At 36.6% G+C, this 20,875-nt stretch overlaps 1 protein-coding gene across 7 annotated transcripts in view; it reads left to right on the top strand.

Moving 5' to 3' along the window:
* Positions 1-20,875, top strand: part of TANK (TRAF family member associated NFKB activator) — an 88,377-nt gene that overhangs the window by 6,148 nt on the left and 61,354 nt on the right. Inside the window, exons 1-2 of one of the 7 annotated variants that reach the window (XM_004743936.3) lie at positions 10,619-10,780; positions 17,825-18,067. The exons of 1 other annotated variant lie outside the window; for it this stretch is intronic. In XM_004743936.3, coding sequence (XP_004743993.1) covers positions 18,057-18,067 — 11 coding nt within the window. In that variant the 5' untranslated portion in view covers positions 10,619-10,780; positions 17,825-18,056. Of the gene's footprint in view, positions 1-10,618; positions 11,145-17,824; positions 18,068-20,875 lie in introns of those variants that run through there. 5 more of the 7 variants (XM_004743935.3, XM_004743937.3, XM_004743939.3 and 2 more) reach the window with 5 other exon arrangements.

The following is a 20,875-nucleotide window of genomic DNA, read 5'->3' as shown; positions in this document are numbered from 1 at the left end:
AATATACGAGTGTTTTACCTCTTTGGTTATATTTATTCCTAGATATCTTATTTTGGAGATGCTATTATAAATGGAATTATTTTTTAATTTCCTTTTTGGATTGTTCATTGATGATGTATAGAAACAACTGATTTTTGAGCATTGCTCTTGTATCCTGCACTGTTGCTAAACTCATTTACTAGTTCTACTAGCTTTCTTGTGGATTCTTTGGGACTTTCTATACATAAGATAATTTCATCAGCAAATAGAAATATTTTTACTCCTGCCATGCCTGGCTGGCTCAGTCAGTAGAGCTTGCATGCAACTTGGAATTGTGAGTTTGGGACCCATGTTGGATGTAGAGATGACTTAAAAACAAAATCTTTAAAAAACAGAGAGAGAGAAATATTTTTTTTATTTTTATTTTTTCTTTCTTCTTTTTAAAAAATATTTACTTATTTATTTACTTGAAAGAGAGAAAAAGAATGAACATAGAGGGAAGAGGCAAAGGGTGAGAGAGAGAGAATTCAAGAAGATTCTGTGCTGAGTGTGGAACCCCATACAGGGCTCCATCTCAGGACCCTAAGATCACAACCAGAGCTGAAACCAGGAGTCTGATGCACTCCGGCCCCCTTATTTTTACTTCTCTCTAATTTATATGCTTTGTATTTCTTTTTCTTGTTTAATAACTCTGGCTAAAACTTTCAGAACAGTGTTGCATAGTAGTGGTGAAAGGATGCATCCTTGTCTGTACCTGAAATTATTGGGAAATGTTCCAGTCCTTCACTGCTGAGTACAATGTTAACTGGAGGGTTTTCATAAATACTCTTTTTCATTTTGAGGAAGTTCCCTTCTAGGCCAGGTTGCTAAGTCTTTTCATTTTTTTTTTTAATATTCATGAAATGGTATTGGATTTTGTCAAATGCCTTTTCTGCATCAATGGAGATCATCATGTGGAGTGTTTTTCCTTTATTCCGTAATGTGGTGTGTTGCACTGAATAATTTTTTTCTTCTTTAACCACCCTTGCAGTCCAGGGATAAATCACACTTGGTCATGATGCATAATCTATTTAATATGCTATTCGACTCTGTTTGCTAACATTTTGGGAATTTTAAATTTTTATTCATAAAGAAAAACATTAGTTTTTAGTTTTCTTTTTTCTGTTGTTTGTTGTTTTTATCTGGCTTTGATATCACAGTAATGCTGGCTTCATAAAATGAGTTAGGAGTATTCCCTCCCCCTCTGTTTATTTGAGTTTGAGAAGGATTGGTGCTAATTCTTTTTTAAGTGTTTGTTAGAATTCTCCAGTGAGGTCATCTGTTTCTGGACTTTGTTGGGAAGTTTCTGATTATTGATTCAATCTCTTAATTTGTTATAAGACTGTTCAGATTTTCTGTTTCTTCTGATTTAGTTTTCCTTGTGTGTTTCTAGGAATTTCTATCTCTCAACTAGATCATCTTATGTGTTGGTCTGTGATTCATAGTAGTCTCTTATAATCCATGTTATTTCTATTTGGCTTGTGGCAATGTCCCCACTTGCATTTCTGGTTTTAGTTATTTATTATTCTCTTTCCTTTTTTCTTCTAAGTCTAGAAAAGTTTTGTCAAATTTACACATCTTCTCAAAAAACCAAGTTAGACTTCATTGATTCTATTGGGTTGGGTGTTTTTGTTTTGGGGGGGTTTTTTTGGTCTATTTCATTTATCTCTGCTCTAATCTTTATTATTTCCTTCCTTCTATTAGCTTTGGGTTTAGCTTGCTCTTCTTTTTCTGGTCCTTGAAGGGTAATATGCGTTATTGATTTCAGAGCTCTCTCCTTTTCTAATGTAGATGTTAACTACTATTAATTTCTTTCTAAGCACTGCTTTCAGTCATCTCATAAGGTTCTGTATGGTACAATTTTGTTTTCATTAATCTCTAAGTAAATCTAATTTCCTTTGTGATTTCCTCTTTTGATCAGTTGTTTAAGAATGTGTTGCTTAATTTGCACATATTTGAATTTTCTAGTTTTCCTTCTGTTATTGTTGTCTAGCTTCATTTCATTTTGGTTGGGAAAGATACTTTGTATGACTTCAGTCTTTTAAAATATATTGAGTCTTTTTTTGTGGCTTACCATTTGTTTATCCCGGAGAAGTTTCCATATCTACTTGAGAAGAATGTATATTCTGCTCTTGTAGAGAGCTGTGTAGAATGGCCTATATATGTCTCTAGGAGCTTGTTGATTTATAACATCATTTAAGTCCTCTGTCTTTCTTGATTTTCTATTTTTCTACCCGTTATTAAAAGTGGTGTAGTAAATTCTCCAACTGTTATCGTAGTACTGTCTATTTCTCCCTTCAATTCTATCAATATTTGTTTCATATATTTGGGGGATCTATTGCTTGATGTGTAAATGTGTATAATTGTTAGATCTTTTTGATTAGTGACCCTTTCATCAATATATAATGTCCTTCTTTGTCTCTTGTAGCAGTTTTTGACTTGAAAGGTATTTTGTGTTAATTTAACTGCCATGGGGGCGCCTGGGTGGCTCAGTGGGTTAAAGCCTCTGCCTTCAGCTCAGGTGATGATCCCAGGGTCCTGGGATCAAAACCCACATCAGGCTCGCTGCTCAGCAGGGAGCCTGCTTCCCTTCCTCTCTCTGCCTGCCTCTCTGCCTACTTGTGGTATGTCTGTCAAATAAATAAATAAAATCTTTAATTAATATATATATATATATATATATATATATATATATGACTGCCACATGTTTCTTTTGGTTACTGTCTGCATGGAAAATCTTTTTTCCATCATTTTACTTTCAAATTAGTTGTGTCTTTGGATCTAAAGTAAGTATCTTGTAGTAAGCATATAGCTTGATCATGTTATATTATCCATTCGGCTAAGTTTGCCTTTTGATTAGAGAGGTTAATTCATTTATATTTCAAGAAATTACTGATAAGGAAGGACTTACTTCTGCCATTTTGCTATTTGATTTCTGTATGCCTTATACCATTTTTCTGTTCCTCACTTCTCACATCAGTGCCTTCTTCTGTGTTTAATTGATCCTTTGCTTTGTACCCTTTTATTCCCTTATCATTTTATTATATATATATGTATACTTTTTTTAAAGATGGTGTCTTAGTTCTCATTCCCTTCTCATCTTATTTTATATATATATATACATATATATATATACACATATATATTTTTTAAGATGGTGTCTTAGTGCTTACTGTGGAGATTATAAATAGGAACTTAAATTTATAATTATTCAATTTTAATTAATGCCAACATAGCTTCAATAATATACAAAAGCTTTACTCCTATACAGCTTAGTTCCTCCCTTATGTTGTTGTAATCACAGACTTTATACATTATGTACCCCTTAATATAGATTTATAATTTTTAAAGCATTTGTCTTTTAAATCATAGGAAATAAAAGAGGAGTTACAAACCAAAAATACAATTATTTTTGTTTTCATGTCCATCAATGTAAATGTCAATGTCAAATTTTTTCTTTGTAATGCTTTGAATTATTGTCTAGTAGCCTTTTATTTGAGCCTAAAGGATTCCCTTTATCATTTCTCATAGAGTAAGTAAATCCACTAACACTGAACTCCCTCAGTTTTTTATTATCTCAGAGCATCTTAATTTTTCCTTCATTTTTGAAGAATGATTTTACCAGATAGAGAATTCTTGGTTGACATGTATTTTTTTTAGCACTTTAAATTTGTCATCCCACTGCCTCCTAGACTCAATGATTTCAAAGTGAAATTGGATGTTAATCTCACTGAGGACCCCTTATGCATAATGAGTCACTTTGCTCTCAGTACTTTCAAGATTCTTTCATCTGCGGCTCTAAACAGTTTAATTATAATGTGCTTCAGTATAGGTCTCTCTGAGTTTATTTTATTGGAGTTCATTGAGTATAACATTTAGAAATCGACAGGAGAGAAAATGAAGAATAAGAAGAACCATTTGGAGGCTAGTATGGTACATAAGAATTGATGGTGCCTTGAACAAGGGGTTGGCAGTAAGGACAGAGAATGGAAATGAAGACAGTGTGTAACAATGAAGAGAGAAAGTATATGCATGCAAGAAATGTTGCAGAGGAGAACTCATGTGAATTACCTTATTGGGTGACTGATTAAATGTCAGAAAGTAAGAGTTTTATATCTTTGTTCTATGGGGCAATTTTTTTTCTTTCTTCCTCTATTAATGTGAAAATAAACATACAGTTTTGAATTCTATGTATAGCTACTTACCTTCATATTAAAAAAAGAACCCTAAAATAATATATGTCCAATTATCATAGAATGACATCCTATCTATCATTGGCTTATTTCTATAAGAAGAAGATTTTAAAAAATGATAAATTAGAACTTTTCACTCCCTGCCACCTCTCTTCCACCCACTTGAGTTTTTGTTGCTATAAACAGGAATTTTAGAATACATTATTATTAAATTATTTATTTATACTTGTGCCCTATATCTTCAAAATTACTTTTAATAGCCTCATTATATTTGCTGCAAATTTTCACTTAATCCAGTAGTTATTTCTAATATTTACAAATATTTCTTTTATCTCAAATTTTACCTTTCCTTTGTTAAAAAATGTGATTCCCTTCTTGACTATCTAAAGTGTTTCTTCAACTATTTCAGGAAATGGGTAGTATATTTCTGAACCTTGATGTATCAAAGAATATCTTTGTTTTCATTTCCTATGTGAATGATAACTTGGGTGGCTATAGACTTTGTCGGTTAAAACTTTCCCACACAACTGTAGATGTTATTCTAATCAGCTTCTGAAGTTTAATATTGAAAATAGTCTATTTTTCTTTCATTGCAAATAATTTATTCTTTTCTACCTGTATTCTTCTTCTTTTTTTTTTTTTTCCCTGCCTGTATTCTTATTGAATTCTTTCCATACCTTAGATATAGAAAAACTTCCCTTACCCTCTCAAGCCTGGACTCCAGAGTGTTTTCAAAGTACCCTATTCTGACCCTTATTATAATACTGTAATAACCATTGTGCAGCAATTACCTTCTTTTTCTACATATGTTACCCACCACAGACACTAAGTTCTTTTAAAGTAGGACTGTGTTTTGGTCATCTTTGTATCTCTAACTTTTAGCATATAGCAAGCACTCACAAAATATTTGCTGAATATATAAATAAATTGATAAATACTTTCATATCAAAATTTTTATCAGGATATGTCAAAGTGTTTTGTCTCTTTTCATTAATACATTTCAAAACTTATTGAGTCCTTTGCATCTCCAATTGCTTTGGATATATCTTCTGATATATCTTTGGTTGCTATTTCTTTCTTTTTTTTTTTTTTTCTTAAAGATTTTATTTACTTATTTGACAGAGAGAGATCACAAGTAGGCAGAGAGGCAGGCAGAGAGAGAGGAGGAAGCAGGCTCCCTGCTGAGCAGAGAGCCCAATGTGGGACTCGATCCTAGGACTCCGAGATCATGACCCAAGCCGAAGGGAGTGGCCTAACCCACCGAGCCACCCAGGCGCCCTTTGGTTGCTATTTCTATTCTATTTACTCTCTCTCTTCTTCAGGAAGATGTTAGAGCACTTTCTTTCCACTGTCCCATTTCATGGTTTTCTTCTGTTTGTCCTTTCCATTGAGATTTGAGAGAGTTTTTCAGGCTTTTACTCTAATCATTGATTTAATATTCTACAGTATTGATTGCATCCTTGATTATGACCAAATAGTTATTTTTAATTTTGCAATTGTGTGTTTTATTTCCTTACAGTCTTAACTTATCCAACTTTGTTTTTATTTCTCCCTGTCTCTTAACTAGGTCCATCTTTTCCTTAGTGTAATATTTTCTAATAAGACATCTCTTTTTTTTTTCACCGAAAATGCAAAGCACATTTTCCCATTTACTTATGCTTCTGGTAAGCCATTTTCCAAAGTGTTCCTTTTCTCTGCATTTTGAAAACTCTTTTTTTTTCTTCCTTTATGCAGCATAACCTTTTCAAAGGGATGCTTTGTTTTCTATTTTCTCATTCCAATCATTCTGTGGCCCTTACTAACCAGATGTATGGATTTTCCTTGGCTCTTTTCTGCCTGCTTTCTCTTAGTTCCTCAGCACAGATATGAAGTTGAGAGACATGTAGACATGCACAGGTCACAGGGACTTTTTTGGCCTGAACCTGACATTTATTAATTTTTCACTATAGGTATTGACCTGAGGTGAGATTCCTTACCATTATTGCCTAGGTATTTTAGTATGAAGAGGAGGATTCTTGGTTAATCAGAAACAATCATTGGTCTTTTCCTTGTTAGGAACTCTATAGGAAAAATCAAAGTCTCAGGGATAGTCAAACACAGAGCTCTGGGTTTGCTCATTGCTTTCATTATTCGCCTCACATAAAGCATCACATTTATCCACTTCCATTGGGCTTGTGTTAGTATACTCCAAATCATAGCTCCAAAGATAGTAATAAAGAGAAGTACTCATGGGCACACTGAGGCAAAGAGAGGTAAAATACTATGTGCAGGTCACACATAGTAGTGGGGTTTCTACCCAATTCACTAGCAGGTGCCATGAGGCAGATCATTTTACCACTGTTGTTTAGGCCAGCAGATTTACTCATTCTCAAGCAACAAAGGTTATGTCCATTTCAGCCCCACAGTTCTTGGAAATGACTGGTAATCCTGCCAAATTTTGTTCACTATGATGCCTGTGGGTAAGCTTACAGCTATTCTTTTGATGTTAGCTGTTTTGTTGTTGTTGTTGTTGTTGTTGTGTTTGTTTGTTTTCTTACTCAGAAAAAGGCATCCTTTGGGAAAGACTCAAGCCCAAGAGGGCAAAGCTTGGCAAGTGACCAGCCGTGTCAGCCAGGTGCTCTGTATATGGCAAAGTCTGCTCAGCCATATGTGCTGGATCTGGTCATCAATTCTTTCTTCCAGTGCTATTATGAGTTCTCATATTTTTCTGATTTTTTATTAGGCATTTAATTTAGAGTCTGAGACACAAACAGCTAGTCCAGATGTCATCCTAAATCAGAAGTCAACCAGATTCTATTAATAGTGATACTTCACATCAAAGATTTGACAGAGATCATTGATGCATACCTGACATTCCAAGTTGTAGTAAGTGTTTATACTGGCAGCTTTCCTTGTCTCTAGATTTATATTCAGAACACTCAGTAAAATATTAAGCATTTTAGAAAATAGCACTTAAAATATTTTTAATGAGTCTGCAGTTCTCATTTGCATCCCATTCTACCCCATAGTACTGCTCGCTAGCCTAAGGTATATAGAAATACAATATAAGTCGAGGAAAATTGAAGTGAAATTATGTCATTCTTCTAAAGGACTAAACCTCAAATAAATGTCTCCATTTGATTCCTAATCTTATAAAATATACTGTATGTCAGTTCTAAAAAATTCATCATCATTATAGACAAAGGAAAATGATTGATGTTATCTTAGCCTAAATTTTGTCTATTTACCCCAGCATTCATGCATGTTTCACACACTAGAGAAGTATGCAGCCATTTCTGTTTATGACTACAACATCATGAGATTGAAAAGAGAGAAAAATATATATTTAAGAAATGTGTATGTTTAATTTTTTTATTCCCTTTTCAAGGCTCTTAACACCTCCACTTTCAAAATGCTTATCATTTAGTTTTAGATTCTAGATATATTATTAACATCCCATTATTTCAATTAGAAATTATCAAAGCAGCTCCTTCAATTTGCTCAAAAGTTGGGTGAGATGGACTTCACTAAAATAAAAAAATTCTGCTCTGCAAAAGACACTGTCAAGAGAATGAAAAGGCAAGCCACACACTAGGAGAGAATATTTGCAAAAGGTACATCTGATAATGGACTATAAGCCAAAATACACAAAGAACTTTTAAAGTTCAACAACAAGAAATCAAAGAACACAAATTTAAATGGGCCAAAGACCTTAACAAATATTCCACCAGAGAAAATATACAGATAGATGGCTAATAACCATATGAAAAGATGCTCCGCATCATATGTCATCAGGGAATTGAAAATTAAAACAATGAGATAAACCCCATGCCTGTTAGAATGACCAAGATCTAAACACTGACAACACCAAATGCTGGCAGGGATGTGGAGCAAAAGGAACTCTCATTCATTGCTAGTAGGCATACAAAATGGTGCAGTCACTTTGGAAGACAGTTTGACAGCTTCTTTCAAAGCTAAACATACTAATTATATATATCATCCAACAATCCCACTCCTTGGTATTCACCCAAAGGAGTTGAAAACTTATGTCCACACAAAGACCTGCACACTACTCTTATAGCAACTGTATTTATAATCGCCAAAAATAGGAAGCAACCAAGATGTCCCTCAATAGGTGATAAATAAATGGATAAATAAACTGTGATACATCCAGACGATGGAATACTATTCAATGCTAAATTCAATACTATTCAGTGCTAAAAGACAAGCTATGAAAAGACATGGAGGAAGCTGGAATGTACATTACTAAGTGAAAGAAGTCAATCTGAAAAGGTTACATACTTTTTGATACCAATCATATGACATTCTGGAAAAGGCAAAACTATGGAGACCATACAAAGATGAGTGGTTGACAGGGATTGGGGGTGCGAGGGATGAATAGGTGGAGCTCAGAGGGTTTTCAGGACAGTGAAACTACTCTAGTATAGTATGATACTAAAATGATGGATACATGTTATTATATATCTGTCCAGGATGAACCTTAAAGGAAACTATAAACTTTGGAAGACAATGTTATCTTTATGTAGATTCATCAGTTGTGACAAACATTCTGCTCTGGTGGGAGATGTTGATAATGGAAGAGTTTTCTGCATAAGTTGGGATAGAGAGTATATAGGAAACTCTGTATCTCCCACTCAATTTTGCTATAAAACTAAAACCACTATAAAAATTATTTTTTAAAAAAGTGCTTGACTGTCATATTTAACTTGATTGCTTATTATAAGAAACTGTTCAACTGATCACAATGATATATATGAAAAGTTTCTATTTGTTTAAACGTTTTTTACAATACATTTTGGCTTTGACTTTTAAAACTAAGCCCAATATTAAAAAGAGCACTGTAACTTGGTAAGTTTTAAATCCTTGGATTTACAAGCCTAAGGAAAGAAGTACAAACATCCATGGTTCAGAAGTGTAAGGAGAAAGTGTGGCAATCAGAACCGGAGTCTCCTGCTCTAACAAAAAATACAATCCCAGGAAGAGCAAGATGCTAAGCTCCCCGAGAAGATAGCAGCTTCGAAGTTACATAGGACTGTATGATCAGAAAAAAGAGAGCTCAAGAATTCCAGACTGGGCTTGAATCTTTCAGGATGAAGAAAGAATCATTGGCTAAAGACTTAATCAAGCATGGGTTGGCCAAAATCTCCAGGACAAGAAAGTTCTCAACTTCAGAAATTTTGTGAAGCTTATGGATGTAAAGCTATGTTCTAGAGGAGGCTGTGCCTGATAACAACATATAGTATTCATGGTCATTTTAATCCAAGCTATCAAACTTTACTTCAATGTCCTGAGGATGCTTGTGCTTGGTGATGGGGTCTTTTTCAAACCCTCCCAACCCATGTCAGATAGATATGTGCAAAAGTGGTGAGATTTTTAAAAAATATTTTTAAGTTAAATAAATAACATAGGTCATTACTATGGAAGCTTCAGAGACGCTTCTGAATGCTACATGCATTCAGCCAGGTGCAATCAAGCTCCAGTCAATGTGGAAAGTCCTAGACTTCAGGGCTCTCAGGAGGCTTCCGCAAGTGCTGTGGATCTGAATGTTCTGTTTCAGTGCAAGGAATCTGAGGGAAAACCTTTTTGGTGCAAGGATCCAGCCTGACATGAGTGACTCTGGACAATATCTTTCATTTGAAGAACATTCTAAAATTTACCATGTGGTTTTGCTCACGTTATTGGATTGACCCTCACAACCACCCATTCAGTGAAGTAGGTTATCACTATCTCTATTTGTCCAGTAAAATATTAAGATTCATTAGGTTAAGCAACTTGCCTGAGCCCGGAGTTATCAGAGCTAAAACTGAGAGTTCACGCACTTCTAGGGGTATCTGTCTAAAATTTCTATCTTTGAGAGTGTTCAAGTCGAGCTAGGAAATGGAATAATGGAGAAGTCTTAATTCATGAGAATTTTCTGTAAAGGTTTACTTGTATCTGGCAACCAATTCAACTTTAGCAAGCACATTTACTGAAAGGTATTACAACTGGGGAGAAACCAAATGGGTGTGCGTGTGTATGTGCATGTGTGTTGTGTTTCTCAGTGTGGACTTTAATCACCTTAATCACATTCACCTGAGAATCCTATAAAAATGCAGGTTCCAGGCTTCACCCCAGTTGCCCTAACTCTACCATCTCTAGGGGTGAACTAGTAAACCTACATCTTTAACAAGCGTCTCAGACGATTCTTGTGTATGCTAACCCACATACAGGGTGATATTAGACCTGGCTATTTTCTGTTTAGGAAAAAAGTCTTCCTAAGTCCCTCAGGTGGCCTTTAACCTTGACATTGTTGACTTTCCGCCGCTGTACTTCAGCTAGGCGAGGCCCGGCGGGGTGAGGCGGGGCGGGGCGGGGCGGGGCGGGGCGGGACCGTGCTTGGGTGGGCGGGGCGGTGCTTGGGTGGGACGGGAGGGGTCCGGCCTGGCCTGGCGGGGTGGAGGGTGAAGGGTTAAAAGCTCCGCGCGCAGGCGCTGCCCTCTGAACTGGAACGGAAAACAACTTCCGGCCGACACATTCGGCCGGGCGCCGCCGCTCCGGGGTGTGAGAGACAGGCGCGGAAACCCAGAACTGTGAGTAAGAAACTTCGCGAACGAGTTGGTTTGTCGGAACCCGTCGAGCACAGCGGCGGGGAAGTGGTGTGTGTGAGCGAGGGCGGTACGCTGGCAGTACGGGTGCCGCAGGGGAAGAAGCCGACGAGCCGCGGAGACGACCTGTGCTCAGAGTGGAGAGGAACGTTGAGCCCGAAAAACTACCCGGGGGTGCGTCCCGGAGCGGACCCGGGAGGGGCTTTCCGAGCCCGCGACGTCAGCGCAACAACGTTCTCCCCGCCGCGACGCTCTCTGGGGAGGGATCCAGCCCTGCTCCGCGTCCACGGCTCGCGGTGACTTGACTTCCACGCCGGGGAAGAGGGGAGGCAGGGCTTGCGATGTCAGGGTGAGCAGTGGGCCCCGTCTCGAGTGTCCCAGACTCCCTTCGGCGCAAGGGTTGTCTTCCGGGAGCTAGTACTGTCGTGGTGGTTCTTTCGAAAACTTTCAAGTTGGTCTTTCTGTTCTTCCCAACGTGGTTGCTCAGTTCCGCTCTCTGCTTCCCTGTGGGGTGTCATCATAGCCGTGTCCGTGAGAAGTGGGGTAACTTCCCCGAGGGTCACGGAAAGAATGGGTGGGCGAGTGGAAAAAGCAACTGGGAACCCGGGCGTCAGGTAGGGTCTCAACTCGGATGTAAACTGAGTAGCAACGAGTTAAGGTGTAAAAATCTCTGCCTGTCAAGAAGTGAAGAAAGTAAGGGGAAGATGCTCAAACCAAAGACAAAGAGTAGGTGTGTCTCCCTTGTTACAGTGTAACAAGCAAAAATTGAACAGCCTTGCTATGACGAGGGTCCTTATCTCTCCGATGCTTTTGACAAATTGTCCAAACGGAGAAATAAATGGTAGTAATGCGAGTTAGGTGACATGAAAATGAGGGAAAATGAAAAGATCTGCCTCCTTAACGTGGTGGAATACGCATTTCAGACGAGGGGGAGCGGAGTGCTTAACCACGTTAAGGAGCAGTGTAATCCATTGAAAAATTATTTTTGCATCATTGGGAGGAGAGGGAAACCCTAAAATGATACTACCATGTATGAAGCCAGCAATTTATAGAGAAAATGAAACTTTTTTTTTCCTCAGCTTTCCCCAGTCGTAGTATTTCATAAGGCCTTCCGCGTCACTCTTCCATGTGCATAAATATGTTATTTCATTTTCTTGTGAAAGTGAGAGTATATATGCATACTGCTCTGTTATCTGCATTTGCAGACAAAAATATAAGGTGAAAGTTTTCCCATACAAAGCTCTGCTTTATCTTAACGTCAACGTGGTATTCTTTGTCAGGGTGTACCATAATGTAGTTAACTATTTCTTGACATGACCTTTCAATATATTTTGCCCATTATGCTTCAGAATTATTTATCTGTATTTTATTAGGATCCAGGTATAGTAATCCTTTGTGAAATATATGGCAGATATTTTCAAGAACTGTCAGTCTTTTGGTTTAAAATGCCCAGATTTTTAATCGCTTAAGAAGACAGCTCCCACTCAAAAAATGATTAAACTGGTTTCCCTATATTGTCTGTTAATTCTTTTATCGTTTTTTTATGCTTTACTCGTTAAAATATCTGAAAATTATTTTTGTACAACATATAAGGTAGGGATTTAGCTGTTTTTCCTGAAATCATTTGTTAGAATCATTTCTTTATGACTAGAATACTACCTCAGTATAATAAACTTCCGTGTATACATGGGTCTTTTGTTATTATTATTATTATTATCATGTTGCTTTTTTCTGTTTGTCTCCTCCTATACAAATACAAAACTCACATCGCTATAAAGAATAGAGGCAGGGGGCACCTGGGTGGCTCAGTGGGTTAAAGCCTCTGCCTTCGGCTCAGGTCATGATCCCAGGGTTCTGGGATCGAGCCCCGCTTTGGGCTCTCTGCTCAGCAGGGACCCTGCTTCCTTCTCTCTCTGCCTGCTTCTCTGTGATCTCCGTCTGTCAAATAAATAAATAAAATCTTAAAAAAAAAATCTGATTGTACCATTTTTTTAGTAATTCATAAAGCAAGTCCTTCGTTTGTCTTTTTCAAAATTTTCTTGAATATTATTGCATTCTTTTGGGGGTAAAGTTTAAAGTATAAACTGTTCATGTTTCATCAAAATAATCCTTTTGGAGGTTTTAGCTATTATATTAACTACTATTTTGTGGCTGGTATGTAGATAAGTGATTCTACATCTGGCCAACTTTCTGAACTTAGTAGTCTTAATCAGTTGTTTCCCTTGAATTTTCTAGGAAAAATCATCTTAATATAATCTTATCTTTACTTCTTCTCTTTGATTTAGTGAATTGCTAGCTTCTCCAGCACAGTGATATGTAATAACAGTGATTCTGGTCATCCATATATTATTTCTTAGTTTGTGGCTGTTATTACTATGTCATCATTAAATAAGGGGTTTAATATTAACTTACAATAAATTTTGTTTATCAAGGAAGTGTCTGTAATATTTCTAGTTTACTAGGATTTTTGCAGGTTGAATTTTATTTTATTTTAGAGAGAGAGCAAGAGAGGAGGGAGTAGAGGAGGGAGAGAGAGAAAGGATCTTAAGCAGACTTCATGCTCAGCTCAGACCCTCAAGCAGTGCTCAGTCTCAGAACTCTGAGATCATGACCTGAGCAGAGATCAAGATTCAAATGCTTAACTACTGAGCCACCCACGCACCCCACAGAGAATGGATTTTAGTCTAGGGTTGTGTGTTTATGTGTGTTTACATTGGCACATTGAAAGCAATTTTGAATAATAGATGTTGAGTGTTTATTTGGTCTATATATTTCTGGCTATTAAGATGATGTCTTTCATTACGACTTAACTATTTTTATCAAGAGTGGAAGTTGAATTTTGTCGTATGGCTTTTGGCATCTCTCATGACCTATTGTGTGCTGCTTTTTTTTTTTTTTTTTTTTTGGACCTATTAGGATTATGGGTTATTTTAGTTGAATTATAGTTTGTGAAACAACCTTGGGCTTGGTCATGGCGTAATACTTAAAAATACAGGTTTCTTTTTGGTAACATTTTTACTTAAAACCAGTAATTTGGTATCTTCTGTAGCATCATTTTCTGTGTTATCTTTGCCACAGTTTGATAGCAGGGTTATTTATAATGGTTTCCTAAAAACAACTGAATTCCTGCTTTCTCTGCACTGAAGTTACTTTAAACAGCCTAAGAGCTTTCTATTCTTAGAAGGTTTGAAAGAATTCACTCATGAAACTATGTTGGCCTGAAAGTACATTGTTCTTAAAATAGCAATAATATTCAGCAAAAAGCCTCAGAACCTTAAACAAGCAAACAAGCAAAAACTCTTCAGTAAATCCAAATAAATGGAAGAGTCTAAAATACCAGGATATTAAAAACAAAGAACTTCTGTGTTGATCCTCCTCCTTTCTCTCCCCTCCCCTACCTCTTTTTTTTCATGGTTAGAGAAGATGCTATAGGTAGGTTGAGGCTAATGATAAAATGTATTGCTGTTCCTTCTTTACTCTGCTCCAGTTATACTAAAAGTAAATGGTGGTGCAGCGTCTACATGGGCAAGTTCTTCTCTGCCCTGAAGGAAACCAGCAGTGACACTTAAGTGGGAAAGCATCAGTTTCACTTTGTTGTCATTAGCTTCCCAATTTTGTTGGGAAATTTCTTTCTTTAGAGGTACTAACCACGCTAACATTCTACTGTAGCCAAATCCCAGAGGAGAGTTTCAGAATGAGTAGGTGAAAAAAAAATACACAAGCTCAGCATGCCTGTACTTAGTCAATATGAAGTGAAAATTATTAGCATGGTCCAGATATGCATGTGACATATGTATTGTGTACTCTTTGGTTGAGTTGTTACCTCTTATAGATGATTATTTCAGGCATTTTTAATCACTCAAGAATATGACCTTAAGCGGGTAATGTAATTTAGCAGTATACATCAGCGAACTGTGGAAGGCTTCAAGACACTCCTAAGTGTTACATACAGAGGGATGCAGACATTATGTGAATGCTTGCGTATTTGAGTATTTTAATTGATCATGTATCAATCTAGATAAAATAATTATTAACATGATTTAGGAGTGTGCCTTATAAAAACAAAGACATTGCATGTTTTTTTAAAGTCCTACTCATTATTCAAAAGGAAATGGTAAATAAAAGTAAGTAGCCTGTGATGTAAAACTTCACTATTCTAACTATTCCGATATGATGGATTAACTGATTAGCTGTTAGTATTTTGTTTGTTTTCTGGCCCCTTAGAAGCATGTATATTACTGTTTAATTTCATGTAGTTTGCATTTCATTATGTCAGGCCAAATTTTGGGTTCTAGTTCCTCTAGGATTTATGTTGTGGCTGCCATTCCCCTTCCCCCATCTCGTTGCTTCTGTGGGTAGAGGGAAAGAAGAAGCTGTTATCTAGAATAGGTAACAAAAATCTCTTTATAGTCTGGGACCAAGATGCTAAGTCATCTTTAAAAAAGAAGAGCAGAGACTATTAAATGAACTGCCTTGTGGATAGATAGCTAATAAGTGTACAAAGTCTTTTGAACTATACACAGTATTTGACACTCTTCAGAAAAGTTGAGGAGGACTAGAACAGTCAGGGGTACCAGGTTGTTTACAACTGAAAACAAGCCTTTGGGACCTATGTAATACATATGTCATAGTTTTTCAATCCCTAGTCTATAAAAACTTTTTGAAATTATGGGGAAATACATAAAATGGAAATTTATCATAGTAACCATTTTTAAGTGTACAGTTTTGTAGTGTTGAGTATATTTATATTGTTGTGAAACAAAAACATTTCTTAAGGGACTTTTTTTTTTTGAAGAGTAAGAGTTGGAAGTAAATAATATTTATTTCACAGGGAAAATGTTCTATATAGTAACCTGAGTTTTCTTCTACTTTCTGTGATAGTAATTATCAATATTAAATTATGAGAGTAAACTGAGCACTGATGCTGTGCATTAGCTTTCACTTATTACCAATAATTTTGCTTTGAAAAAAAGTGTCTCTTACAAACAGGTTGTGAAAACAAGGTCTTTGAAGTCATTTTAGTAAGGAATTACTGGGAATTGATAGATGAAAAAAAATAACATGAGTTCCATTTTGATGGTACTTAAGAAGTTGAAGTTTTAAGAATCTTTGAAATAGTCGCATGGAGTGAAGGATAGAGAATTGTTCTCGGGAGCAGCAGAACAAACACAACCAGGTAATTTTGCTAGGGAGATGCTAGGGAGGACAGAAAGCAGGGACTTAGGTCTTTTCTAGAAAATATATGATCTCAAATCATTTGAATAAAATCACCTGCTCTTATGGGATATTTAAATGCTTGTATTATTCATAGCCACTTGTTATGTGGTGTTTCCTGTAATATAATTTCATATATTTCCTATCTCTAAACTAGAAATGCCTTTCCTTTGATATTGATGGTTCTTCGTTTTTTAAAAAATCCTTATCCCTTTTTTCATAAACATAAAATCTCACACATCCATGGAGATTTAATGTTTGCTTCTCCTTCCCACACAGTCTTCTTTTACACTTCCCCATACTGAATATAACTTGCTCTTATAGTTCCCCCATCCAAGAATATTCTATAGAGCACTACTTTTTATGATTTATGAAAACATTTTTAATATTAAATAGCCATTTTAAACTGCATAAACCCCATTCTACCCCCCCATCTCTAGATTTTAAAATGACCTTTACTCAAGTGAGGATACCCCTTAGCCTGCTGAGCAAGCTAACTGAGCATTGACATGTTTCTGTTTAGGTTGGGGTAGAACATCATGTGCCATGCCCAGTTTCTCTTTTGGTGTTACACAGTTTGGTTGTGTGCTTCAACTCCTAGAATTTGATAAACAGTCTGAGAGAAAGAAGTAATACTGGACTAAAAAAGGGAAGTAAGGCAAAGCTGAGACACATGGGTGTGGTCTTTGGCTGTGAAATCTTTTAACTCTTAGAAGATAACACAGAAAGTTTCTCCAAGTTTGAACATCCAGCAAAATGGAGAACCTGATCTGGGGAGCTTTTGGGTTGATCACTGGGGAGTCATCTCACCTTGTTTATCCTGATACATTTAGCCTACTATCAACTTACAGAAAAAATACAAAATCTAAATTCTGACACTGCTGCATCAATGGTATTTAAGTTTCTATTATTTCAGCTGCCTGACTGCAACACAGTCACAGTTGTAGTGCAGCATGCGATGGGTATATCGGAAAGTGAGACTGGAAATACAAACTGTCATTTTGGGGAATTGGCTGCTTATGTTAGGGAACTCTCTTAAAAGTGGGAAATGATTATAACTAAGTGTTAGGAGTGACAGTTTTTTTCCATTTCCTTTCTTTAAGTGGGGAAAACACACATACTATTGGTGTCGTTAAAATTTTACTGTAACTGAGACAGAGGATGTCCTTTTATTTAAGTATTTACTGTGTTATTGACTTTTGCTTTTTGCTTCTGATCTTTTCCGTGGGTGAAAAGGTGAACAAAGAGCTAAAATACAAAAAAGGAAGGTTCTGTCTTCCATTACTTATTTACATCTTCTTTTGCTAAGGTGACAGCTTTTCTGAAATAGAATGTGAATGCTTATTATTTTTCATAGCCCAGGGGGTTGGAAAAAAGCAGATGACTTTTCTAGGATGGAGTGATTTCCTCTCCCCATCTTGAAACTGCTTTAGATTTCAAGTGGCCTCTCACCACAAGTGTGAACCTGGCAGAACACTTACCCAGACACAGAATAGTCTCAGCAGTGGGGGAAACCCAACAGAGGGGCCTTTTCCACCTCCCAGATCACCAGTACTTATCTCTACCACCCCACAAAAAATAGGCCTTACTAAAGCATTATAAATCATTATGGGTGGAGGTGGTGGGGGTCTGATACCTTTAAGCCTGTGATTCTTTTCAAACTTGAAATCCCAAAATATATATCTAATCAAAGTTGAGTTGTTCTGGTTGAGCTGGGCAATTGGTGGAGCATTGTTTTGGTTCACACACACACCCAACCTCAGTAGAGCTCTGGAAGCACCACTACTTACTTTGATTATTCTGTTATTTATTCAGGATTGGTTAACCATCGCTTGGCAGAATAATACTGGTTACCAAAGACAGCAGGCTTAAGATATTTTATATATGAAAAAAGAAAAACAAGTTCATTCAAGAGGAAGGAGGCTGGGAGGAATTAGAGTATCCCTTCAGAAGATTCAGCATCCAGGTAGAGGAGTTGCACAAAGGAATACAGAAGAAATGAAATTGCCCAAAAAAATAATTGAAGAACATTTCCTAGAAGTGAAGGATGAACTTCAGGTGAGTTAAGTACAAGATCAGAAATCAAAATGGCCCTGGGCTTCCACAAAAACAAATGGAAGCTAGAAGACAGTATAGCAAAGCTATGAGCTGAATCCTTTACTTTGCATTGTGGAAAGACAAGTAAAACTGAAAAATCAATAATGGCAATATTAGCATGTTAATAGAGATACCAAGATTAATACCAGAAAGAACCAAAAGAACTAAGAATTATTGCCAAGGTAAAGTGGGAAATGAGGGGAAGGAAGAGAGCAAGGGATTGATAGTTTTTCTTAAGCCTTGTGAAACTCCTTGACTCTTTAAAATATTGATAAGTATACCTTTGTTTAAAAATAAAAACTAAATTGGAGTGAAAAGAGTTAGAGATTGGACTTTCATATCACAGACCCGGATTTTTCTGCGTCTTTTATTGTCTAATTCTTTGACTTTAGTCGATTTATATAACCTTTTTCTTTATGTGGAAAGGGAAGATAATCTATGCTCCTGCAGAAGAAAAATTAAAATAAGGTACTTTATAAAGCACCTGGTAAGTAATATTAACTCAGTAGGTATCAATCCCTCCCCCATCCCTAATGTTTCCCAAAAGGAAATAGGGAAATGCCCCTCTTGGAATGCTTGTCATTCAGACACAAAACTGAAATTGTCCCTAAGGTCTGGGGTTCTGTGCCTTTCTGCTTTCTGAATTGAAGGCATGTCATTGAGTTTTATGCCCTTTCTCAACTATCTATACATAGTTCGAGAATTTAAATAGAACTGAGATGATTAGAGTATTGTAGATAGAACTGAGGTGATTAGAGTATCGGTGGGGGGAGCAGCAAGTGAAAAGGACCATTGCTGCTTGGTAGGAGAAGAGCTGTGGTCACACTTAAATCTTTCTCAAAATGAACTTCAGTGCAAATGCCATTAATGGAATCTCTTCCATTCCATTAATAGAGGAAACACTCATATAGACTCACGAGTTGTGGAAGTTTCAGGGAACCAAGACCATTAGAGTGCTATTGCTCTGGGCGATCTGCCAAAGTATCAAAATACCTCCTTTTTTCTTTCTTTAAGAACATCTACCTTAGCAACTGCTGTTTTTGTTTCCAAATTCTATTTACTTCTTCTGGGAAGATTCAAAAGGCAGATCACTGTGGAACAAAAAAAGACACGATAAAAAGTCTGTTTCCCTGCCTTGGTGCGTATTTCTGTAGTGTTATACAGAGTACAGTGCTTTTCCAGTTATGAATTGACACCCTATGGCAGTGATTCTAAATTTGTCTCACTCTGGCTCTTCCCTCTTTTCCCCTTTACTGCCTGCCCTTCCAAATTATCCAGAAAGTCTGACAGGGTTTGCTGATCTGTTTTTTTTAAACCTGGATGATTCCATTGACCCATGTAGGACAGTATGTTCTAACCCAAACATCCTAAACTGGAGCAGATGAGGGAACTGAGGTCTACAGAAAGGTTAAATGACTTCAATCTCACCTGTCAACAAGCATGTATTCTATACTTCCATTTATCTTCAGTTGACTAGGCTTTTTAATTTGATTTCTAATGTTCAACTTGTCTTAATAAAGAAGAAATTAATATATTTTATACAGGATATGGTCTCAGTTAAAATTTAAGTTTGGGGTCTTTATTTTATAACATCTTCTTATTTTTTCCAGATACAAAAAGAAGTGAAGAGTGAAAAAAGTGAAAATTTTTAATAAACTCTTGATTCCCCACAGTAGGATAGCACAGTAGGTGGTAAAGATTTACTAAGATCTGCATATTCACATTTAAGAAAAACTGGCTTTGAAAAGAGTGGAAACTCAGTCAATTTGGGCACAGATGCAGGTTTGAGAGGTTGGTTTGTCAGGGTACCCAGGGATTTGGGAGTCCTGGCTTTAGGGGTATTCAACAACTGGAGTAAGATTGTGTTTAATGGAATTATATCTGGTTTTAAACTTTTATCATACTAAGCATTTAAAATCACACCCTAAACATCTTGGGAATGACTGGAAATAGAGATTTGGAAATCTCTGAAACCTTATTTATTTTCTCATTGGAGTTCTCACAATTACTTCTAATAAAGCAAGTTGTGACTTGCAAACATTTGCCCAACAGCCTCGAGGTGTCCTCAGGGAAATTAAAAGCGGGGGTATGAAGAGCCGGGGAGTCCCGTGCCAATGGTTAAGAGCACAGAATACAGCTTTATAATTATGTAAGCTTTTGCCTATTCCCATTTATCATTGGTAATATTCTCAAAACTAAATGACCGCTCAGCAATATAAATGGTGATTTAAGAGAAAATAGGCCTTATTATGAAAAGGTTACCTATCTCTCTCCTGAAGTTTTCTATCTTCATAGAAGAGCTCTTTCCTTTTATAGTAGTTTGGTTTTGTTCTGAGAAAGTAAATGACTCAGAGATGCTGGAGGGGTCCCTAATCTGTTAACTCGTGATATTTTATTTTTTTTATTTTTTAAGATTCTATTTTTTATTTGAGAGAGAGAACACGAGAGACAGCACAGAAGCAGAGAGTGTATTAGCAGGATGGAGTGGCAGAGGGAGAGGAAGAAGCAGGCTTGCTACTCAGTGGGAAGCCTGACTTGGGCCTCAGTCCTTGGATCCCAGGATAATGATCTCAACTGAAGGCAGGTGCTTAACCAACTGAGCCACCCAGGTGCCCTAACTCATGAGATTTTAACTACTTTATCAAAAGCAACTTTTCCTTTTATGAATCTTGCGCAGCCTGTGACATCTCATACATTATTGTGTTCTGTTTAGGGGGACTTTTTTAAGATTACTGAAAATATTTTTTTTCAGACTCTTTTGGTTAAGAC

This window comes from Mustela putorius, unplaced genomic scaffold (assembly GCF_011764305.1).
Source record: "Mustela putorius furo isolate JIRA1106 unplaced genomic scaffold, ASM1176430v1.1 tig00003869_pilon_pilon_pilon, whole genome shotgun sequence".
Taxonomy (NCBI): Eukaryota; Metazoa; Chordata; class Mammalia; order Carnivora; family Mustelidae; genus Mustela; species Mustela putorius.
The sequence above is the reverse complement of the archived record's forward strand: the minus strand, read 5'-3'. Positions and strand labels throughout refer to the sequence as shown.